Source organism: Haliotis rubra, unplaced genomic scaffold (genome assembly GCF_003918875.1).
Source record: "Haliotis rubra isolate DU_JTF1 unplaced genomic scaffold, ASM391887v1 Scf315, whole genome shotgun sequence".
NCBI lineage: Eukaryota > Metazoa > Mollusca > Gastropoda > Lepetellida > Haliotidae > Haliotis > Haliotis rubra.
Window position 1 is genome coordinate 301,423 of NW_025766986.1, and position 25,118 is coordinate 326,540.

General features: G+C 39.8%; 1 protein-coding gene across 3 annotated transcripts in view; it reads right to left on the reverse strand.

Moving 5' to 3' along the window:
• Nucleotides 1-911: 911 nt before the first annotated feature.
• Nucleotides 912-25,118, reverse strand: part of LOC124283413 (regulator of G-protein signaling 7-like) — a 110,352-nt gene continuing 86,145 nt past the window's right edge. The window contains exons 11-17 of one of the 3 annotated variants that reach the window (XM_046719468.1): nt 13,805-14,008; nt 13,134-13,229; nt 12,699-12,827; nt 10,216-10,233; nt 3,123-3,287; nt 2,053-2,091; nt 912-1,292 (exon numbers count right to left, since the gene is read on the reverse strand). In XM_046719468.1, the coding sequence (XP_046575424.1) occupies nt 1,091-1,292; nt 2,053-2,091; nt 3,123-3,287; nt 10,216-10,233; nt 12,699-12,827; nt 13,134-13,229; nt 13,805-14,008 (853 nt within the window). In that variant the 3' untranslated portion in view covers nt 912-1,090. Of the gene's footprint in view, nt 1,305-2,052; nt 2,092-3,122; nt 3,288-10,215; nt 10,234-12,698; nt 12,828-13,133; nt 13,230-13,804; nt 14,009-25,118 lie in introns of all 3 variants that reach the window. The other 2 variants (XM_046719467.1, XM_046719469.1) reach the window with 2 other exon arrangements.

Sequence of the window (25,118 nt, forward strand, 5' to 3'; positions counted from 1 at the left end):
ATTGTTTTTTTATGATAACTGACCGGAAATCGAGGCTTCTGGATATTTGGGGTCCGGGTATCCGGGGTCTCACTGTATCTAGCTCCCGAACCACCCTGGGCCAACTCCCAGTATACGATTATGGCACAATAACGGTACTCTAACCACTCAGTGCCATAAACCTCAATGGGAGAAGACCCTTGGAAAGAACCCTTCTGCCTACGCAGCAAATCAACAGCAAATACTTCAAATTACGCAAGTGTCTTAAACTTTAGACTATATTCCAGCTATTGCCTACACTGATCAATAACAGTAAATGTCCTTCCATGATATCGTCCTGCCATGGAACAATGCTCCTATCTTGAATGTCTTGACCATTGCTTCATTTGTTATGAAACATGAATCATTGATAAACATTGTCCGAACATGTCTTCTATAAGTCTAAATAAACAAAACGAACCTGTCTAAAAGACTTCTCAATCATGTAACCATGACGACGCTGTACTGACTGGTGCTACTAGTCTTGTCAACATATTCTTTTTGAACAATGCTTTTTTATTTTGACCAATCACAGGACAAGTAGTCTTTATAAAGTCTTACAATCAACCACAATCTAGTCACATGAGATCTAGGATCCTAGCAATAATAACATATAGAAACAGCATCAGAAAACTTTCAAGAAGGACTTTGTTCTGCAATAGGTATAACACATACAGACAGTGTGCGAAATAGCCACTGGCCCGCTAGCCTGTGGCTAGTAAAAATCCAGTCGGGACAGTAAATCTCCACAGTCACTAGTCTGACTGGCTGGTGATTTTTCATGGGGTCATTTTTTAAATATATCACTCTCTCCGACTTGTTAAGTTATAATACACTTTTAAATCATGCAAGATTATGGCCTGATTAATGATGGCATTTTATCTTTTGTAATATTTTGCTTAGTATATAAATTCAAATTTCGGGCTAGTGAATTATTTTGTGGGCTAGTAACTTTCAGGCATAGTTAGGCTAGCAAAATCTGGAAAGTATTTCGCACACTGCATACATATCTGCGAATAACCTTGACCTTGACAAGCTGAATGCTTTGACTGTGAGGGCCAACACAGCAGGGCTAGATGTATCTATTGCGGACCCTCCCATGGGGCCACGATGTTTGTCTTGCTAGGGACGGCAATCGCCAGACAGGACGAGGGTTCCCCCCTCGAATGCTCGCCGCCCATGTGAAGGGAGAGGTGTTTTGGCACTTCCAACTGCTTGCTCCGCGTGGGCTGTCTAGCAGACCTAGCTCTGACTTCCTGGTAGGGGACGTCTCACTGGAAATATACCTAAAACATCACACATTATGTCAACCAATCAAGAAACCAAGGAAACAGCATGCTTGGACAAAGAAACGGGCAAGCCTACTTGTAACATATTTAATAGTGAGTAGCAAAGGGATATAACTCTATCAAAATCTGCTTGTGATCTAAGTAAATATGTATTACTAGGAAGCTGGTGTAATAATAAAAGCTTGCTTCTATGAGTGTGTTCTTTGAAATAATTAGATTGGATAAAATTGAAAATGCATGCAAACCAGTGTTAAAAATCATAGGGTCACAGCGTCCTTGGGTCTAATGTCATGACACAGTAGTCAAAGAATATAAGGATCACTTGATTCTTTCTTATATACTAAAGAAATTCTGTAATGTACTTTTCTACTCAAATAAGGTTAAGGGCCATACAATTCTTTGACATAATTTGCATGAAATATTACTATAGTTATATGGAAGAATTTGGTGGTCCCCCTTTGAGTTGCATACATCAATGACTCCTAACTATTAACATGAATGTCACAGCAAAGACCCTTGACTTTAAGCATTAATATACTAGGTATTAATTTCACTGCATACAATTAAGCAGGAGGTGTGAAGATGGATTAATCATCCACTATGCACTACTTACATGCTTTTTAAAAAATAGAATGTGAAACCAATGCATAATTAATACAATAGGAGTGCATTCCTGAAGTGTTCGGACAATGTCATGCTACTGACTATTGAATCCATTCCAGCTAAATCTACTAATAGCACTTACCACCTTGAAAGACTGGAATCTGAAGAATTCTGTTCTCTCCTGCAAACAGAATATGTCATGGATAGATCCTTACATTATGTCAGGCAGAGTTGGTTGAATACAAAGGAGAATCAATGAGCACCTTCAGACCAAGTTGATTCCACTTCTGGATTCAAAACATTTGAGTGATTTCTCCGATTAAACCATGTTATGGTTGATGTGGATAATGACATTCTGAATTTCTCTACAATTTGGCATAATTACCTGTAATTTGCATTGACCTTCACTTGCACAAATAAGTTATAAGTTTGCACGGACAATCCCAATTCACTGCACATACTGGAAACAATGTTACTTAATACAGCGGTACCCTGCTTATCTGGACCCCAGATACCTCACCACCTTGCCTATTGCACAATATTCAAATGAAACGAAATATAAATACTGCACAAGACATAATTTCACCTGAATTCCTGTCTTTGGATCCAGACAGTGGGTGAGTGAGTGAGTTCAGTTTTATGCCACTTTTAGCACTATGCCAGCAATATCACGGCAGGGGACACCAGAAATGGGCTTCACACAATTTGTGCCCATGTGGGGGATCGAACCCGGGTCTTCAGCGTGATGAGCGAACACCTGAACCACTAGACTACCCCACCGCCCCAGTTACCAAAAGTGTAAACTACACAAAAAAGACACAATACTGTCAAAGGGATGGGTATCGTATCAGTGTTGAAATGTTTCATGTGCCTCAGTAGGCTGGGAGAGAACTCGTCTTCACAAACCCATGCTTGTCGTAATAGGTGACTCACAGGATTGTGTGGTCCAGCTTGTTGACTTGTTTTATGCATGTCATCATATCTGAACTATGCTATGATGTAAATCACTGGATTGTCTGGTCAGGAATAAAATATTTGGTTTGGTTTAATTTGTTGTTTAATACTTCTTTCAGCAATATTCCACCAATATGATCATGGTCTGTAAATAATCTAGTCTGGACCAGACAATCCAGTGACTGACATCATGAGCACCACCTACCCAAAAGGGATATTTTGTGCAAAATAAAACGAACAGTATCAGCAGTATCTCACCTCATTATGACGGCCTTGTCATCCAGCTCCCGGAGGTTCCCCGTGCTGTATGAGTGCTGTGCCACCGATCCCGCGCCATCCGCGAAGTCACTACCAGCACTGCTTCGTCTCTTTGGCTGGGGGCTGGGGGTGAGAGTCTTCTTACGACTTCCAAAGTTAAAGAACCTGAATACAAGAACCCATATTTAACCAAAAGGCATGGTATTTGGTTGGTTTGTTGTTTAACGCCACACTGAGCAATATTCCATCTATATGGTCTGTAAATAATCGATTCTGGACCAGACAATCCAGTGATCAATGGCTGGATATGCACGTATCAAATTAAATACATCCCAAAAAAGACATTAGAAGATCCTGAGCCATATACATATACAGTGGAATCTGTCAATTGCGGACTGAACAGGGACCGACTAATTTGTCCGGATTTTAAAGCAGTCCATATTGGACAACTTTGTCCGTTACTGTAGATACTGCCACAATGAGTTACCTCCCTTTGTTAAGGACACCCAACAACTTGAATAGTTCTCTTTTGTGTTTTATTTATACAATATCATGTATACTGAAAATGACCTATATACTATCACTGACACATGGCACAAGTTGGGGTGATAGCATAGTGCAGTTATACTGACCATTATGTCTCTACTGAAAAATAATCCACTGAAATAGCACAAACTTCTTAAATACCACAAAAATATATAAATGTACGACAGCTAACAAACGGATCACTGAGACAAGAACAGGCCATATAAACCTGAAGGGTGCTTCTCACTATATATTAAGCATCTCTTCTTTTCCCGGAATAACCGCATTTGAGGTTTTTGTTTGCTCTCAGGTTTTACTTTTTGTAAGTAAGACCTCTTCCCAGGTTTTACTTTTTCCTAACTTTATATGAACATTAACATTCAAATGATATATGAGTGTTTGAAATCAATTGAAAAATATCATCCAAGATCAATTTCAAAGTGCAAATGTTTTCCGAAGCAGGATTAGAACCGCATCTATCAGGTTAATAAGCAGACGCTCCACCTCACAGTTACCGAGCCAATGAAGACATTGGGGTTGAATTATCTATTTATAGTTACTGTCATTAAATTGATTTTACTTGTGCTTCTGTTATTGTTATGTAACTTCATTAAATGATCATCTACATTATAATTATCCATCATTGACAGTTTATATGTCAGGGAAAACACTTCCCCTCGGTTTTGGTAGAGAATGTAAAACCTTGGGAGGAGGGAAATCCCGAGGGGGGCATGTTTTCTCCTATACATACTACACAGCTACTGTGTGGCCAGTCAATCTCTTTACAAAATGATTCTAAGGTAAAGATGCTCGTACTGGGAATATATCGCATTAAGTGAGTGACTGTGTCTATTTGGCTGGATAGCATTTCAGTAACAAACATTTTGTCAGCTTGATGTTGGAGGGAATCCTGAAGGGAGCAGATCCTTGATGTTTACCACATGTGCCGGATGTAGAAGTGATTGAGTGAGTTGGATCTTATGCCGCTTTTAGCAATATTTAAGCAGTATCACCAGAAATGGGCTTTACACACTGTACCCATGTGGGTAATGGAACACAGGTCTTCAGCCTGATGAGCAAACACATTAACAACTGGGCTATGCCAGGATCAGGAAAAATAATCAGGGCGTACCAAAACTTCCTGGCCCGCCCAAGTGACGCAACTCTGCCTAGCTAATTACTAAACCACAAGGACATCCGTGTTCTAAAATTATCTCTATGGAGGACTGTTCAATCATAATTGTAAACATGTTGGTGTGTCTCCCAGTCTTTTCTCAGTGCTGTCTAGAATGATGAATGCATGTTCAACAATGTCAGATTGTATGTCACTGCCTATGTCGGTACTGGTCTGTCTGATCAGTCAGATCAGCAGACAGGTGGTCATGATAGTGCAGCAGTAAATCTGTCTACAGCATGGAATAGTAAGTGAGAGAGTAAGTTTAGTTTTACGCTGCTTTCAGTGATATTCCATCAATATCATGGCGGGGACACCAAAAATGTGCTTCAGACATTGTACCCATGTCGAGAATTGAACCCGAGTTTTCAGCGTGACAAACACTGTAACTACTAGGCTACCCCACTTCAAAAACCCTCTAATTCTTGGTATGAAATCCTTGCCTTATATGGTATATAGAAAGGGTAGTGCCTTACTTGCTCCAGGTGTATCTTGCTTAAGCTGACATGTTTAAAAATGACTCAATTAATCCATCAACTGTTCCTGAACTGTCAAAACCTTGTTACAGGACACATCGTTTGCCTTAAAACATTCCCCACATCAACACAAAATCACATCTTCATTCAGGGTTCGAAATACCCCATATATTAGGGTGCCGAGGCACAGTAAATATTGAAATGGCACGGCTAAAAAATGTTCTCGTGCCCTTTTGACACGCCTAATATTTTAGAGACTTTACTTACATTTAGCCATTTAATCCCCAATTATATTTTCCAAATTGAATAATACCATACATATACACCATCACTTCTAAATGCCATTCAAAGACCTCAAAACTTTCCACTCTCCGAGCACTTTATCCACTACATCACAGAAGTCAGATCATGAAAATAGTTTCACCACCATTGGTCTTCAAAACATTTGTACACGGTTGGAATAACAACCATCAGGATGAGATGTAGTTGTACTTCTCAGCCAACTAATGATCTGCTACAGAGTTGCTATCTCCCTTATTGTGAAGGTCAACAAGCAAATCTTACCCGTCATTGATGAATTTGTTACTATCAGACTTCACTTGAAGCCTCTAATTCTACATATTCTAGATACAAGAGCTACGTCTAACCACTATTTCACCTGGATTCCTTCTCTGAAAAGAAGGAAATAAAGGCATTTCATCTTGTATACATAGTGACTATTCCATGGAGTGAGGTGAGGTGAAATGGGGTTTAACGTCGTGCTTGAGAATATTTCGCTCATATCATGACGTGCAAGCGTGTGTATGTGTATGTGCGGCTGCTTGTACTAGCCCAGACTTAAGCTGGTTTTATAGTGCTAGCCCACTGAGATACCATGCCGCAGTGAAGCATGGATACCCTACTCAGACACATTATACTGACTCCGAGCCGACCAGTCCTTGTTGTACCCATTAATGCCGAACGCCAGGCAGGAACCAACAAGTACCACATTTTAACGTCTTTTGGTATGACGCGGTCGGGGATCGAACCCGCGACCTTCCGCTCTCCGGGCAGACGCTCTAACCACTACACCAAGGAGGTGGTACTATTCCATGGAGTGAGTGAGTGAGAGAGTGAATGGGTTTTAAGTTAGTACAGCTTTATCATGGCACCATGCAAAGCAATCAGACTTATACAAGGAAAGCCACTAGACCAAAGCATCAGTCAGTTAGTGAATAGAGTTTAACCCTGATTTGAACACTGAAGTTATAACACAGCATGCCAATGTGGGTGGAAAACCTAAAATACTGCAGGTCTTAAGATATTTATTACTGGGACATTTACAAGAACATGGAACAGCCTAAAAACATGCTGAGGGCCAATGAGGAATTGGCATCATAGGTTCCTGCTACACCTAAGGGATACAACTCTGAATAGCACTTAGCACCTACTATGACTCTACTATGACTCCACCATCAGTGAAAAATAATTACAATGTAACACTGAGATTAATTTTCCATAACATAGAGCTGAACTCAAAGGGCATACAACATAATGGACATTATTATGCTGGATAACCCAAGCTGCATGTAAGGTGCTAGAAGTTTAATATTCATACGACGTATCCTGCCGGGTACCCATTTTCTGTTTAGTGAACAGAGGCAATTTTGAACAAACTCACTTGCCTAGGTTGGGACCAGATGTGCAACGTGTGCTTCAGTGTGGGGCAGGACAGAAGACTTAGAAACTCTCAGAAGTTAAGCTGCCAAACATGTCGCCCATCCAAGGATTCTCCGTGTTCAGTGTTGCTGAACTTCAACTGATTTGTGACCTATTCTCCTTGTACGAGACCACACACAACCACGTGGAAGTTAATCCTACAAAGCTGATTTTTTTCAAGCACATCTAAAGTATTGGTACTTGAGAACTATTTGCCATGCCTACAGCTTATCAATTCATCACAAGCCACCGAAGAAGTAAAACAAGAACAAATACACAGAGTGGACCACCACAAGAATGTACCACATGCTGTGAGTCTGTGATAGTGTATGAGAATCTTGGCTGTATAATCCCTTGGCATAGATGCTGCCTTGGAGATTTTACTGTTGATTTACTGCTCTTATGAATGGGTGAGAGTGAGTGAGTTTAGTTTTACGCAGCACTTAGCAATAATCCAGCTAAAAGGCGGCGGTCTGTAAATAATCGAGATTGGACCAGACAATCCAGTGATCAACAGCATGAGCATCGATCTACGCAATTGGGAACCAATGACTTGTGTCAACCAAGTCAGCGAGCCTGACCACCTGATCCCGTTAGTCGCCTCATACGACAAGCATGGGTTGCTGAAGATCAATTCTAACCCAGACCTTTACGGGTGAGAAATACAATGTCAGAACATATAATTAATAAGTGAGTGAGTGAGTTTAGTTTTCCATTTCACTCAGCAATTTTCCAGCTATATGGCGGCGGCCTGTAAATAATCAAGTCTGGGCCAGACAATCCACTGATCAACATTATTAGCAATTGGGATATGATGACACGTGTCAACCAAGTCAGCGAGTCTGACCACCTGATCCCGTTAGTCGCCTCTTACGACAAGCATGGGTTACTGAAGATCAATTCTCACCTGGATCTTCACAGGTTTAATTAATAAAAACTCTTTGATAATACAATAACACTTTTTACGAAGTTTACAGCATATAATTAAATAATAATGAGTTTCATAATGATATAGGACCTTCCTGAACACTGACGTACTGAATTTATAATAGGGAACTTTCAAATTAAGTCTTTGGAATGACTTAAACAACAGTCAATTAATGTCCAAGAATATTACCTGATACTGACATTGTATTATCTTAGTAATGGTCATGTAACTACATTCAAGAAAACAATTTGTAAAAACGGCAATAACGTGCAAAAAAATGAAAAGTTCTGTTGTGAGGACAATAATGTAAAGAGAGTGGACAATGACCTCAAGGGTTTAGTGGACCTTACGTGTGAGTGAGTGAGCGAGAATGGTTTACGCCACTCTTAGCAATATTCCAGCAATATCACGACCAGAAATGGGCTTCACACATTGTACCCATGTGGGGAATCAATCCAGGGCCTTTGGCGTGATGAGCGGGCGCTTTAACCACTAGGCTACCCCACCGCCCCAGGAGGGGGACCAGCATCATGTGAGTAAACATGAATGTGAATGGTGAATGATGAATAGGAATAGTGAATAGTGACTTAGTGAAGTGCAGTAGGTTTTGATGTCTTCAAGATAATAGCACTAATAAAGTGAGGTGCATGCAGATCTAGGCATGTGTTTAAGCTGTGTGTGGAATTGTGCAGGCATGTGTCTGTGTGTGTTTTTGTTGAATTGTGTGTAGGCATGTTGTGTGTGTTGAATTGTGTGTAGGCATGTGTGTGTTTAATTGTGTAGGCATGTTGTGTGTAGTGAATTTGTGTATAGGCATGTTGTGTGTTTGTGTGTTGAATTGTGTGTAGGTATGTTGTGTTTGTGTGTTGAAATGTGTGTAGGCATGTGTGTTTGTGTGTGTTGAATTGTGTGTAGGCATGTTGTGTATGTTGAAATGTGTGTAGGCATGTTGTGTATGTTGAAATGTGTGTAGGCATGTTGTGTGTTGGTGTGTTGAAATGTGTGTAGGCATGTTGTGTATGTTGAAATGTGTGTAGGCATGTTGTGTATGTTGAATTGTGTGTAGGCATGTTGTGTGTTTTTGTGTGTTGAATTGTGCGTAGGCATGTTGTGTGTTGAATTGTGTGTAGGCATGTTGTGTCTTTGTGTGTGTGTTGAATTGTGTGTAGGCATGTTGTGTTTGTGTGTGTTGAAATGGGTGTAGGAATGTTGTGTATGTTGAAATGTGTGTAGGCATGTTGTGTGTGTTGAAATGTGTGTAGGCATGTTGTGTGTTTGTGTGTGTTGAAATGTGTGTAGGCATGTTGTGTGTGTTGAAATGTTGGTAGGCATGTTGTGTGTGTTGAAATGTGTGTGGACATGTTGTGTGTGTTGAAATGTGGGTAGGCATGTTGTGTGTGTTGAAATGTGGGTAGGCATGTTGTGTGTGTTGAAATGTGTGTAGACATGTTGTGTGTTTGTTGAAATGTGTGTAGGCATGTTGTGTGTGTTGTGTGTGTTGAATTGTGTGTAGGCATGTGGTTGTATATGTTTCCTGTTTCCAAGCTCTACCTACTGGGCTACAAAATGACAGATATGAATGCAAATGGAGAAAAAACAACTTAATAGTGAAAGTACAAAATTAATGTGGATGTAAATGATGAATGTGAATGGCAAATGTAAATAATAAACATGAACATGAATGCAAATGGAGAATTTAAATATGAATAGTGACTGTGATCATCAATGTAAATGGAGAATATGAATGTGAATAGTTTCTAGGATTATCATGTAATGAAGAATATGAACGTGAATAGTTTCTAGGATTATCAATGTAAATGGAAAATATGAATGTGAATAGTTTATAGGATTATCAATGTAAATGGAGGATATGAATGTGAATAGTTTCTGGTTATCAATGTCAAAGGAGAATATTAAATTAAAAAGTGACTGTGATTATCGATGTAAATGGTGAATATGAATAGTAGGAATCAAAGTGAAGCATGACATTAAAAGACAACCATGATCCCATAACATAAATATGATAAAACCACCTCATGCAGTAAAATATTCTCCATAGCTTTTACATTCTGTGATAATACACATCCAATCTACCCTCACACCCAGCCAAAATGCACTGTCAAATCAAATCATGTCAATGTTTCTAGTCTGTAAAACCAAACATTTCCACAGAAACCAGAGAGACCCAACTGTGGTGTAAACACTGTTCTAGCAGTGAGCCATGTGAAGATAAAACACCAAAAATAACCACTACAGCCATCACCACAAGTACGAGAAACTTGCATTACTTACATGCTACTGCTTAATAGCCTGCTTGAAAAGAGTCAAACTGTAATATTTATACAGAAATAACCAATAAAACAGAACCAATATTGATTGCAAACCTGATGTGCTTCTTGGAATGATGAAAGTATACAAATGCTTATAACATGTGCAAAAATGTTACTTTTGCCACTGCAAGAAGCATAAAATAATGAGTTATGTAATATTGGTAATAGAATTGCAAAACATTCATGACATTTCACAAAAAGTTAATTTAGGACAACAATCTGAAGTGAGGATGACGACTCTCAAGGACATTTCCAGGTTTTGGTGGACCTAAAATACCCCTCCTCTTTACCCATATTCTTCCAGCCACCCCTTACTCCCCTCACCCCAACAACCTAAAATGACCTTGCCCTTACCCATATTCTTCCAGCCACCCCTTACTCCCCTCACCCCCACAACCTAAAATGACCCTCCCCTAACCCATATTCTTCCAGCCACCCCTTACGCCCCTCACCCCCACAACCTAAAATGACCCTCCCTTACCCATATTCTTCCAGCCACCCCTTGCTCCCTTCCCCCCAACCTAAAATGACCCTCCCCTAACCCATATTCTTCCAGCCACCCCTTACTCCCTTCACCCCCACAACCTAAAATGACCCTCCCCTTACCCATATTCTTCCAGCCACCCTTTACTCCCTTCACCCCACAACCTAAAATGACCCTCCCCATACCCATATTCTTCCAGCCATCCCTTACTCCCCAACCTAAAATGACCCTCCCTTACCCATATTCTTCCAGCCATCCCTTACTCCCCTCACCCCACAACCTAAAATGACCCTCCCCTTACCCATATTCTTCCAGCCACCCCTTACTCCCCTCACCCCCACAACCTAAAATGACCTTCCCCATACCCATATTCTTCCAGCCATCCCTTACTCCCCTCAACCTAAAATGACCTCCCCTTCTTCCAGCCACCCCCATCCCAACCTAAAATGACTCCCCCTCCCATATTCTTCCAGCCATCCCTTACTCCCCTCAACCTAAAATGACCTTTACTCATATTCTTCCAGCCACCCCTTACTCCCCTCACCCCACAACCTAAAATGACCTCCCCTTACCCATATTCTTCCAGCCATCCCTTACTCCCCTCACCCCACAACCTAAAATGACCCTCCCTAACCCATATTCTTCCAGCCATCCCTTACTCCCCTCACCCCCACAAACTAAAATGACCCTCCCCTAACCCATATTCTTCCAGCCATCCCTTACTCCCTTCAACCTAAAATGACCTCCCCTTACCCATATTCTTCCAGCCACCCCTTATTCCCCTCACCCCACAACCTAAAATGACCTCCCCTTACCCATATTCTTCCAGCCATCCCTTACTCCCCTCAACCTAAAATGACCCTCCCCTTACCCATATTCTTCCAGCCACCCCTTACTCCCATCACCCCTACAACCTAAAATGACCTCCCCTTACCCATATTCTTCCAGCCACCCCTTACTCCCATCACCCCCACAACCTAAAATGACATTCCCTTACCCATATTCTTCCAGCCACCCCTTCCTCCTCCCAACCTAAAGTGACCTCCCCTTACCATATTCTTCCAGCCACCCCTTCCTCCCCTCACCCCTACAACCTAAAATGACCTTCCCCTTACCCATATTCTTCCAGCCACCCTTCCTCCCCACACCCCTAACAACCTAAAATGACCCTCCCCTTACCCATATTCTTCCAGCCACCCTTACTCCCCTCACCCCACCCTCACCCCTCCACAAATCAAATGGTTCCATACATCAGATCTTAATCTCTCATATCCTATTTGTTTCTGACCAGTTTTACAGAGCACGAACTAACGATACAGTTATACCAGGTAGACTATTGATCATAACGTATCACTTATTCTGAGCAGGTGTCCTAACAAGGAACCAACTGCATTAGCACAGGTGCCCGGTATCACTATGGCTAATATTACCACATAATATAGATTTTTATACTGAAAACTTTCAGTGTGGTCATATCCCAGCCTGAACGGCTACTAGAAAACAAAGCCACTTAATGCCCAGCTCTTCTTTTATCATATATCACTATACATCACTTCCATGATGTCACTCATGCTGTATCTGCCTAATGATTTGCCCAGACATGAAAAGACGTAGAAAGAAAACATACTGAGACTTGAAAAGCAAAAATATCCAGTAAAAGCCTTGTTTCATCTAAATCTTTCTGGACAAAGATAACAGGCATCTGTATTCACATTAAACCTTGATAAATGACAGCAGTATGACTTTGGTTGAGCTTCCATAACCATCATCTGAATGTCAAGAGTGGCAGGAATCTAAACATGTCTTCAGGCAAATAACAGTTCTGTTTTGTTTAATATCATCAGAATGAACTGTAACTGTACCAAAAACTGTCATTGGTCCTTTGATAATTGGTATTTTAATACACAAGACTCTTACAATCCAAGATGGCTGGTAAAAGAATTAAAGGGCAGATAACTCACTTTTTCTTGTTCCCTGGTTGTAGTGCATTAGCCAATAGACTCTTATACTGTTCAGATCGAAGAAAGCGAGCATAGCTGTCTTTCTTCATCAACAGAAAGATATGTTCCTGAGCAGCCTCAAAAGTAAACCTGCAAAAAAATAAGAATCAGAATGATAAAAAATGCCTTACATTATCTGAAGTATTTATCTCTATCATGTGATGACTCAATACCCGAGACCTGATGGTCAGACTACCATGTCATTGTATGCTAAATACACACATTGACGCTAATGATATTAATCACGGGATTGTCTGGTCCAGTCTCAAATATTTTACACAACCAAAAAACATGCATTAACTATCAGTATTTTTCTATACTATTAAATGACTACTAGATCTGGTCATCATTTCGTGCCTTCATACTTCCAGACAATAGTTTGCGCGCATGTCTTACCTGTCTGGCTTTTCCTTCTTTAGGTTCTGCTGGACAATTTCCATTGTTTTACCATCTATATTGATCTCATGAGCTGACCCAGGATTCAAGAATTCACTGAAACATAAAACACCCTGATGAAATTTTTAAGTAAAATCTAAAATACTAATTACAGATTATAATCACAAAGCTTCAAACACAAGTGACCACTATATGATTACACAATGCCATTTAGAAAATGGTCAAATGTAACTTGTGTTATATTTGGGATGACACTTTGTTAATAAAGTTCAAATACGAGTCCTTTTTGGGGTTGAGTCCCATCCAGGATTCGAACCCACACCCTCAGAGTCAGGCACCAAATCGCCAGCACACAAAGTCAGCCGCCTAACCCACTCAATCATCGCGACTTCCACAAAAATGGAAGTCAGACAACTGGTAGTCTAGACTGCGGACTTTGTGTACCCCTCTGATAAGTGTAAATTGGCACGGCTCCCATGGCCGAAAGCTATATGATTACAGAATGCCATTTAGAAAGTGGTGAAATGTAACATAGGTTATATTTATATATTATATACTGACTGAGTGAGTTTGGTTTTACGCCGCTTTTAGCAATAAAATTACTGTGACTATAGAGCAGCAAACATCTGTCTGCTGATCAGCATTTCACTGAAACTAGCTGCAACACGTACTCATAGATCCTGTCAATCATGATGGCAACCCTGGAGAGGGGACAGAACTTGAGGTCTTCGCAAGCCTTCCAGAAGCGGATGTTCTCATGGCTGTATTCCTTCTTGAGGAACTTCTCAAACTCTTCCCGGCCCACATAGTCGGACAGCAACTCGTGAAAACTGTATGCCCACTTCTTCACTCGACGCTCAGTCGGATTTTCGATGCTAAAACAAATTGGAAAGATTCTTAGGATCCATGTAAGAGTTCAGTAACACCTTTTGCTAAAACTAACACCAACAAAGGACTGATAAAGTATGAGTGAGTATGAGTGAGTGAGTGAGGGAGTGGAGTTGGCAACATTGAAGAATTATTTCATTGCTTATGAACTATTTATCCCCTATCTCTGGCATTGAGTCAGCTAGTTATCATCTATCTCTGGCATTGAATCAACTAGTTATCATCTGTCTCTGGCATTGAATCAACTAGTTATCACCTATCTCAGGCATTTAGCCAAATAGACTGAAAATATAACATCTAAACATTATTCTCAAGCAGAAAATTAAGTTTGTAGAACCCTGCTGCCATATTCCCTCCATGTTACTACAACCAGGATACAACTGAGTCAAAACAGAGGTTGACAGCATGAGCACCAAGAGTCTCCATCAGTCACAATGACACACCTAGACACAGAGTCTGACAACCCGATACCCAATTTAGGAAACCTAGTGCCCCATTCCATAACTCTTAGAGGTTCGAAACCCCAAAAAGTTAAAAGCTTATAACAGTGAGTGAGTGAGTGAGTGAGTGAGTGAGTGAGTGAGTGAGTGAGTGAGTGAGTGAGTGAGTGAGTGAGTGAGTGAGTTGGGTTTTAGCAATATTCCAGGAATATCACAGTGGGGAACACCAGAAATGGGCTTCACACATTGTGGCCATGTGGGGAATTGAACCCAGCTCTTCGGCGTGACAAGTGAACACTTTAACCACTAGGCTCCCTATAACAGTTAAAGTGGAAAATTGCTTTGAGTAACATGGTACAACCTAATTTTCTCTGTCAGGCCACTCTGGGACTACTTCATCATTGAAGATGTTAACAGTTTGGGACTAGCAAGTCCAGCATTACTGTCTAGCCGCGACTGGAAACATCAATAGCCTTACAGAAACTGCAGCAAAATGTGCTGAATCATCAACTTATTAAAATATGGCCAATTACCAGAACTAATTGCTCATTGTTCTGTGTCCATAAAGCTTTAAAATTCAATACCGCACCAATAACCAAAACTAGGTACATACAAACTCCAGAAGATAAAAAGGACAAGATACTCTTCTCATTTCCATATTGACAAGCAGTGGAAATAATATATGTGTGTGTGTGCTGTGAACGATTGCAAGTCTGCTTAGACGGAGGACACTTCAGATGAAATTCCAGTATTTACCAGTACCAGGTACCAGTATTTATGAAAAAAGAAGGATTTTTAAATGATTTTAGACTCAGGGACATGGTTGTGACTGTTTCAACTCAGACACACCACATCCATGGTATACATTCCAGATGAAGTATGCATTTCCATTGCAAATACTGACTAGTGTTGGGAATTGGTTGAAATCTCACAATTGATGATTGCTTCATTACCAACGAACAATCATCGAAAAAAATTGGTTAGCGTCATTTTTCAGATTTTCCTATCCAGGTTGTTACAGCAGAAGAGTATAACATGATGCAACTTGTTACTTTAAAGTCATGACTAATATATCATGAACATAAACTTCCAGGAGTCTTAGAGAAATATCCAGTCATGACTTTTCAGTTAGTGAGGTGAGTTTTCTAAGAAACAAACATGTTTTCAGGACCTGACAACTTCTAAGATATGTTCCATTGTCAAGTATTTCAAAGACTAAAACAGTAGTTTCAAAATAGTTTATGTTCGATTATGTGAAAATGTGATCGATTGCTTGGTCGTTTGGTCACTGCGACCAATCTTCGATTATTTCAATTAATCGGAACACCACTAATACTGACTATATAAAAAACACCAAATACTGACTATATAAAAAACACCAAATACGACTATGCTTCATGGCGAGGGATCGGATTAGTGAATTATTTTTTTCTTCAGTTTTGGCCCTGACATACTTAAACTTCATAATTTCGTCCTTTTGTATGGAATGTAAATTCAGTTAATGAAGAATTCATAACGTCAACTTAGTCCTCGACTTACTTGCACTTCATCACCTTTATGCATGATATGTTTGTATTAACTCTTACTGTACTACAGCTACACCTTGCACATTATTTTGCTACTATGAGTCCTGTGTATTTACCTATCTACATCAACGTGCAAAATTTCTGGTTCCTTTGTGGCTTATTTAATGAAGCCATAACTGGTTTAAATCACCCACCCTTTACAACTATTTATGCTGAAATTCATCCTTCATCCTAAAGGTTAAATGAGTGAGTGAGTGAGTTTAGTTATGCGCTGCACTCAGCAATATTCCAGCCATACGGCGGCAGTCTGTAAATAATCCAGTCTGGACCAGACAATACAGTGATCAACAGCATGAGCATTGATCTGCGCAATTGGGAACCGATGACATGTGTCAACCAAGTCAGCGAGCCTGACCACCCGATCCCGTTCGTCGCCTCTTACGACAAGCATGGGTTACTGAAGATCAATATTCTTACCCGGACCTTCATGGGTACCTAAAGGCTAAAGTTCATACAAAGTGAAAGAAGTGATTGCAATTTTGTTTAAAATTTCAATTTTCTAAATACATTTACATGAAGTCAATTTCCAAGTGGTCAAATTCAAAGATTTGTGGAAAACACTTAAATATCCAAATAAAATTGCTGAAATTGGCTTCCAAAATATACCAGTTTGGTGTGTGACTTAAGTTTTAGGAGCAAATGCAACCAAAAATTGGAGTGAGCCGAGACATCGTGCACAACTAAAATAACAATTACTTTCTGTAACTAGTTTTTCAGGACTAGCTGTTTGGGGTTCCATAAACCACATGCTGTCTTTGTAGATAAAAAATTACATCACAAATTATCAGATCACTGGCCCTATTCCATACCATGAATGGATTATCTCCAGAGTAAATGACCAAAGGCATCATCTAAGGTGTTGCTAATTCTTGGCATAAGTTGTGGACATGGTGATCAAAGAGATGGGAATCAGACGGAAACACCCAATGATGTGGAGGATGCATGCAGATTGGACATGTCCAAGAATTAAAACTGTTCAGGGTGATGAAAATGGAAAAATTGTTTTAAACCCCAGAGGCTGACTTTTTCGTTTTGATAACGATTTAATCACTTTTGCTTGATAATGGTATAAGAATCATTAACTAAAAATCACTACATAATATAGTAAAGAAGTTGTCATCCATTAACTAACATATCTTTCTATATTCAGTAATGTTTTCTCATCTTCTTTATGATATATTCATCAAACATTTGCAATTAAACATGCCCTGTAGTATTAAAATCAGCCAAGTTTCTATGGTTACTAGACTATTCCTTTATGAATACATGAGTCATATACCTTGGAAGCGGAAGTAAGAACGGGTTTCAACATTGCCCATGAATAAACTGTATCTGTGTCATGAATCTAATGGTATTTAGTGCAACAACGCACACAAAGCTTGAACCACTTGCTACCATCCTTTACTTTAGAGACAGCAAGACAGATTTTGCTGTATTGTCATCAGATGGGGTATGGTGGACAGTGGCTTATCATTCAAATCAGATCTATTACCCCATTACAATACCTCTCTCCATTGGAGACTGGGGAATCAGACTCAAGCATGATATTACCCCAGGGTGATATTACTTCGGTGTTTTAACATTGCAATTAAGCCAAACATATTCCTCTTCATTGGTTCTGTTATCAAAGAAATACAAGTTACGAAAACAATGCCATAAACTTAGTCACAACTATATCAGTGAATTGGGATATCTTAATTCCAGTTTGTGAATTTTTGACTGACTGTGCTGCAGACTTTTGGCCTTTGAGCCATAGAGCCCAGAGAATTCTGATATTATAAGCATGAAGCTTCTATTTCCTCCTGAGACAAAGGAATGGCATATAATACCCTGGACTTTGGAACACTTTCCTATTCCTGTACTAATATACTCAACTCTAGAGAAACTGACAATATGTCTGGTTCACTTTGTCTAACACTTTCATTTTTCACATTTTGCTGACAATACTGGTCCACTGAAATGATTACTAGTATTTTAATGTCCTTCTGTTTTTGTGGAAATATTATTTCAAGGAGGGCCTTGTTAGGGAAGATACATTTAATTGATAGATATTTGGAAACAGTGACATCATATGGACAGTCAATGAGGTACACATATGTTTGACCTCCACTTAATGCAGTAATTTTAGAAAATACTCTTCTATCATTTCTTGAGTGAGTGAGTTAATATTTAACGTCACAGTATCATTTCTTGACTCAAAATGTGCAGCTGCAGTTTTAAAGAAATGGATTAGGTCTTACAAAGATGTTATGGGTTATTTTCATGTGGAATATATCTCAGGTATGTCAATATTTGAGGTTATCAGTCCTGAAGAGTATATCTTTATCATAAAAATGTAGTTCATCAGCATATTGACCAAATACCTTTGTCAAATGTGATATAAACTGACGAGCAAAAGAAAGTACACAGGTGTAATTGTTGTTGCAATCCCAAATATGCGTTCTAACTAATAAAATTATTGAAAAACATTGATTGTATAGAACGCAACCATCATGTTTCATTTGCCAAAATGCAACCAAAAACATTTGTAAGTGTTTTGCACAAATTTTTGCAAAATTGTGATTATTGTCCCATGCACCAGCACTTTTCTGACAGAGAGTATAAAACCTGTTTGTCGTGAAGACTGAACAATCACTTGACAGAAATCTCACGAGGAAATGCCAAGATTGACGTCGGCTCAACGAGAACAGGCCAAAGGAATGACACAAATGGGTGCTTTCAACAGCGATATTGCAAGGACACTGGGTTGCACAAGACAAACCATAATTCGGCTGTTTAACCATTTCAGTACAACAGGCCAGACATGTGATCGACCCAGAAGTGGACGTTCCAGAGTCACAACACCCCAAGAGGATCGCTATCTGCGGGTTATTCACCTACGCAACTGGATGTTGACGGTGACGTCATCAGCAGCCACATCATTGGGTCATCGCGTAAGCCGATTCACAGTGACAAGACTACCTCGTCCTGCTGGCATGTATGGGCCTACCTACCGCTGCGTGGAATGGCCTTGACCTTCCAGCATCGTAGGAACCGTCTGCAGTGGTCATCACTACATCGCTGTTTATTGTTACAATGTCATTTTGCTGATAAAACACGTGTATTGCAGTGTGCTTCAACATACATTTTCCATTTCATCAAAAGGTTTTGTTATTTTTATCTTATTGGAAGAAACACAACCTGTGTACTTTCTTTTGCGCATCAGTTTATATTTTGCAAAATAAAAAAACCCCAAGGAGTGAGTGGTTTTACACCACTTTTAGTAATATTCCAGCAATATCACGGCAGGGGACACCAGAAATGGGCTTCACACATTGTACCCATGTTGGGAATCGAACCACAGTTATCAGCGTGATTAGTGAACACTTCCCCACCGCCCCAGATATGGTCAGAACAACTTGTGCTGTGACTGCAATATCATGGGCTGGGACAGCAGAAATGGGCTTCACACATTGTAGCCATGTGGGGAATCAAACCCAGGCATTCGGCATGACGAGCAAACGCTTTAACCGCTTGGCTACCCCACCTCCCCCAAAAATATCAAGGACCTAACAGGAGCTACAGACACAGTCCTACATCATTTAAATTCTATCAGACGTGGTCAGAGTAAGTGAGTGAGTGAGTGAGTGAGTGAGTGAGTGAGTGAGTGAGTGAGTGAGAGTGAGTGAGTGAGTGAGTGGCGAGTTAGTGAGAGAGTGAGTTGGGTTTTACGCCGCTTTTAGCAATATTCCAGCAATATCACGGCAGGTGGACACCAGGAATGGTCTTCACACATTGTACCCATGTTGGGAATCGAACCTGGGTCTTCAACGTGATTAGTGAACGCTTTAACCACTAAGCTACCCCACCGCCCCAGATATGGTTAGAACAACTTGTGCTGTGACTGTAGGACCACTGTGAACTGCTGCCAGTACTGAGTACACTTGACAAACATCTCCTTACCTGAGTCGGTACACAACACCAGACATTTCACAGCAAAGTCATCATTCTCACAAACTGTAAATTAAGCTACATCCTTTGTAAGCCTGATCATAACTGCACTTTCGATGGGATTTCATGAAGACTTGGATACAGCTGTATCTCTTGTTATAGGTCCCACATTGGTGTCTACCAGCATGTCGTCCTATAATGCTGTCCTATATCATATTCAGGATATCACAGGTGAGCACTGGAACAAATCTATGGCACTCCGCACACCAGTATCATTATACCAAACTTGATAGAGGTCCCCAATTGGGATCTACCAGCCTGCTGTGTCCGTAACCAGCATGTTCTAGTCAGTACCTGCCATGTACATCCGGGGAGACTTTTCCGACGAATGTAAGGCTCTCCACACAACAACAATATGATTATAACATCACACCAAACTTGAAACAGGTGCCCTGTTGGCGTCTACCAGCATGTTGTGCTAAGGCTCTCCACACAACAACATGCACAAAACATCCAGTCAATGTAGATGGAGGTCTCCTTGGTTGGAATACAAGGTTATTTATATGAACTGCCTGGTGTGTTCTCCTGTACAGGCGTCCTATGTCCTAGATAGTGATTCCTGCCACATGACATCACAGGTGAGTATTTGGATGAAACTAAGGAACTCCACACAGAACAATGCTGTTGTTCCAAGCACACTTGACAGAAGCCCTCACCCCCCGAGGAACACCAACATATGATCCTGTTCCAATGACCAAGACAGTAACATTTAACACACTCCACACAGAACAATGGTGTTATAACTTCCCAGCACACTTGACAGAAGCCTACAACTGGGGACCCCCAACATATGGTCCTGTAACCCTTCCAATGACCAAGACAGTAACATCTAAGGCACTCCACACAAAACCAACATTACTACATCACTCCATCTAATGAAAACTGCTCTTTGAATGTTTAAGCACTGAATGTGGTGGACTTAAAGTTACATCTACATGACATCACAGGAAGGAAATTGGAGGCTCCCCACATCCTGAACTGATAACACATGTTGGTTTCAGCTGGGATCTATCTGACAGCTAACCTTCCTGGTCCATGTCTGGTTTATATACTGATGCCATGAAGTTCCTCCCCACAGGGAAGTCATCAGATCAGCATATGTAGCACTGACTGACGCTGTAAACATACTCAAATTTGTCATATTAACAACAAATATAATTAAAATGAGACCAGGAACTGTGGGAATCTAGACTTGCCACACATTCTAGACTTGCATGAGCTGTATTGGGTATTAGTTTCAGGGTCTGTATGACAGACCAGTGAGTGGGACGTGTGGGAATCTAGACTTGCCACACATTCTAGACTTGCATGAGCTGTATTGGGTCTATTAGTTTCAGGGTCTGTATGACAGACCAGTGAGTGGGACTTGTGGGGCATGTACGGTATCACGATACTGATATAGGTGAACCAGGAAGTGTCTACTTGGTGAGTAGATCTATGTACACATTGTGTATCACTTTACGACAGCTGGTGTCAGGAAACAAGCACAGATAGCAACACTCGCATTCAATAAACATGGGCTTTTCCAGCTGTCCTGTCACTTGGTAACAGCATGGTGGGGGCCTACTGAAGTGGGAGAGGGGTAAAACACCATCAGTACTGACCAGGTCTTCACTTATAGCATGAATAAACACCATCAGTACTGACCAGGTCTTCACTTATAGCATGAATAAACACCATCAGTACTGACCAGGTCTTCACTTATAGCATGAATAAACACAATCAGTACTGACCAGGTCTTCACTTATAGCATGAATAAACACAATCAGTACTGACCAGGTCTACCTTATAGCATGAATAAACACAATCAGTACTGACCACCTTATCTATGAATAAACACTTGATAGGTCATAGCATGAATAAACACAATCAGTACTGACCAGGTCTACCTTATAGCATGAATAACACATCAGTACTGACCAGGTCTATCAGTATAGCATGAATAAACTGACCAGGTCTACCTTATAGCATGAATAAACACAATCAGTACTGACCAGGTCTACACTTATAGCATGAATAAACACAATCAGTACTGACCAGGTCTACCTTATAGCATGAATAAACACAATCAGTACTGACCAGGTCTACCTTATAGCATGAATAAACACAATCAGTACTGACCAGGTCTACCTTATAGCATGAATAAACACAATCAGTACTGACCAGGTCTTCACTTATAGCATGAATAAACACAATCAGTACTGACCAGGTCTACCTTATAGCATGAATAAACACCATTTGTACTGACCAGGTCTACCTTATAGCATGAATAAACACCATTAGTACTGACCAGGTCTACCTTATAGCATGAATAAACACCATTTGTACTGACCAGGTCTACCTTATAGCATGAATAAACACAATCAGTACTGACCAGGTCTACACTTATAGCATGAATAAACACCATTTGTACTGACCAGGTCTTCACTTATAGCATGAATAAACACCATTTGTACTGACCAGGTCTACCTTATAGCATGAATAAACACACATCAGTACTGACCAGGTCTACCTTATAGCATGAATAAACACTATCAGTACTGACCAGGTCTACCTTATAGCATGAATAAACACCATCAGTACTGACCAGGTCTACCTTATAGCATGAATAAACACCATCAGTACTGACCAGGTCTTCACTTATAGCATGAATAAACACCATTTGTACTGACCAGGTCTACCTTATAGCATGAATAAACACCATCAGTACTGACCAGGTCTACCTTATAGCATGAATAAACACTATCAGTACTGACCAGGTCTACCTTATAGCATGAATAAACACCATCAGTACTGACCAGGTCTTCACTTATAGCATGAATAAACACTATCAGTACTGACCAGGTCTACCTTATAGCATGAATAAACACTATCAGTACTGACCAGGTCTACCTTATAGCATGAATAAACAATCACACCAGGTCTACCTTATACTGACACACCAGGTCTTCACTTATAGCATGAATAAACACTATCAGTACTGACCAGGTCTACCTTATAGCATGAATAAACACTATCAGTACTGACCAGGTCTACCTTATAGCATGAATAAACACCATTTGTACTGACCATGTCTACCTTATAGCATGAATAAACACTATCAGTACTGACCAGGTCTTCACTCATAGCATGAATACAATCAGTACTGACCAGGGCAAGGAGATATTGATGGCTACTGACTGTATTGTATCAAATCATTCATTCACATACAGGAGCAGGACAAGGAATAATTTACAAGATATTTTGACACACTCCATTCTTTCCAACAATGAGATACATACTTGACTGTTAGTTTGATTCAGTTGCAAGGGAAATGTACCAGTGTCAAGAAATCACTTACAATGAAACAGCAGGAAGTATTACTAAATTGCCATATTTTTCATTCAAAAATATTCAGTTGACATATAATTCAATATCTGCATGTTGACATTATAATATTAACATAATCTAAATACAGAGATAGTTAATGTATTTTCTATAATTCATGAATATGTTTTCAAATGTTGAAACTTTCAAAACAGAAATACAAGAAAAATGATCTCATCTTCCTGTGCATAATAATTTGTACCTAATAACTTGTGGCCCAGTTTCAAGTCAAACACTGGAGAAAATTGAAAAACTGTTTAAAGCAACACTTACATAGAACATCCACAGCATACTGGGTACATTTTCATATTGGCATCCACCTCAGGGTCTCAATATCCCAACATCAGTTGCCATGAAGACACAACCAGATCAGTTCTTTAATCAATCATGGGTACACTGCCATACAGGTCTTGTCCGAATTCCTGTCTTCTTTTTGAAATTCAAACTCCACAATACAACTGTCACCGAGTCTTTTCACATGGGGTTTCAAGGATTATGATCCTCATAAGGACAGTTGTACTACAGAACAGCTAAATCTTAACCGTTCTGGAGAAAGGAGGTACCAGCACATGCAGGAGAATTTTATGAGTCAAGAAACCCGCACAGACAGCATCTTCAGTGATATGAAATCAGAGTCTTCAGTAACATCATGCTGCATTATATGAAAGAGAATGAGTGGGAAGATACTACTTTCCAATTAGCAAATTAGAAATGATTGTTGTAGACATGTGTTCCAGGAAACTCATCAGCATTGATTAATTAGGTTAATATTCAATCACCTTAACTTTCTCCAGAGAAACAACAGAAAACCTTTTATGGAAGGAGAAAACAATTATAACAGAATTTTATCATCTGAACAATTTGTGACAAAAAACCTATTGAGTCTACAAGCCAAACATGGCATCATTTTCAGTTAAGTGCTATATGGTCTATTGTTACCGTTGCTTACTAAACTAGTAAAAGGAACAGAACATTACCATGCTCTGACTTTGGAACAATTGGCTCAAGTCAAGCTCATGTTCATGTTTCTTGCTTTAATAAATGAAAACCTTTCCTACATAGATTTAATAACAACCTTGAGTATTTTCAATATAAGTCAAATCATACTTTTACATTACACAACTGTGTGGAACAAGACGATGAATCAATGCCAAAAATACATACACACAACTACATCCCGAAATATTCCACTAATGTAAACTGCTTTCTTGCTTTAAATAGTGACAACCTTTCCTACAAAAATTACATAGATTTAATAACAACCTTGAGTATTTTCAATATAAGTCAAATCATACTTTTACATTACACAACTGTGTGGAACAAAGCGATATTTTGTGTGGAACAAGGCGATGAATCAATGCCAAAAATACATACACACAACTACATCCCGAAATATTCCACTAATGTAAACTGCTTTCTTGCTTTAAATAATGACAACCTTTCCTACAAAAATTACATAGATTTAATAACAACCTTGAGTATTTTCAATATAAGTCAAATCATACTTTTACATTACACAACTGTGTGGAACAAAACGATGAATCAATGCCAAATACATGTACACAACTACATCCCGAAATATTCCACTAATGGATACTGTCACAAACTTAATCATCATGAATGATTTTCAGGATAGTTTAAGTGAAGACATGGTATACAATTTCAGAAAAAAATCCTAAAAAATTCCTAATGAACTTTTTTCTGTCAAGTATAGA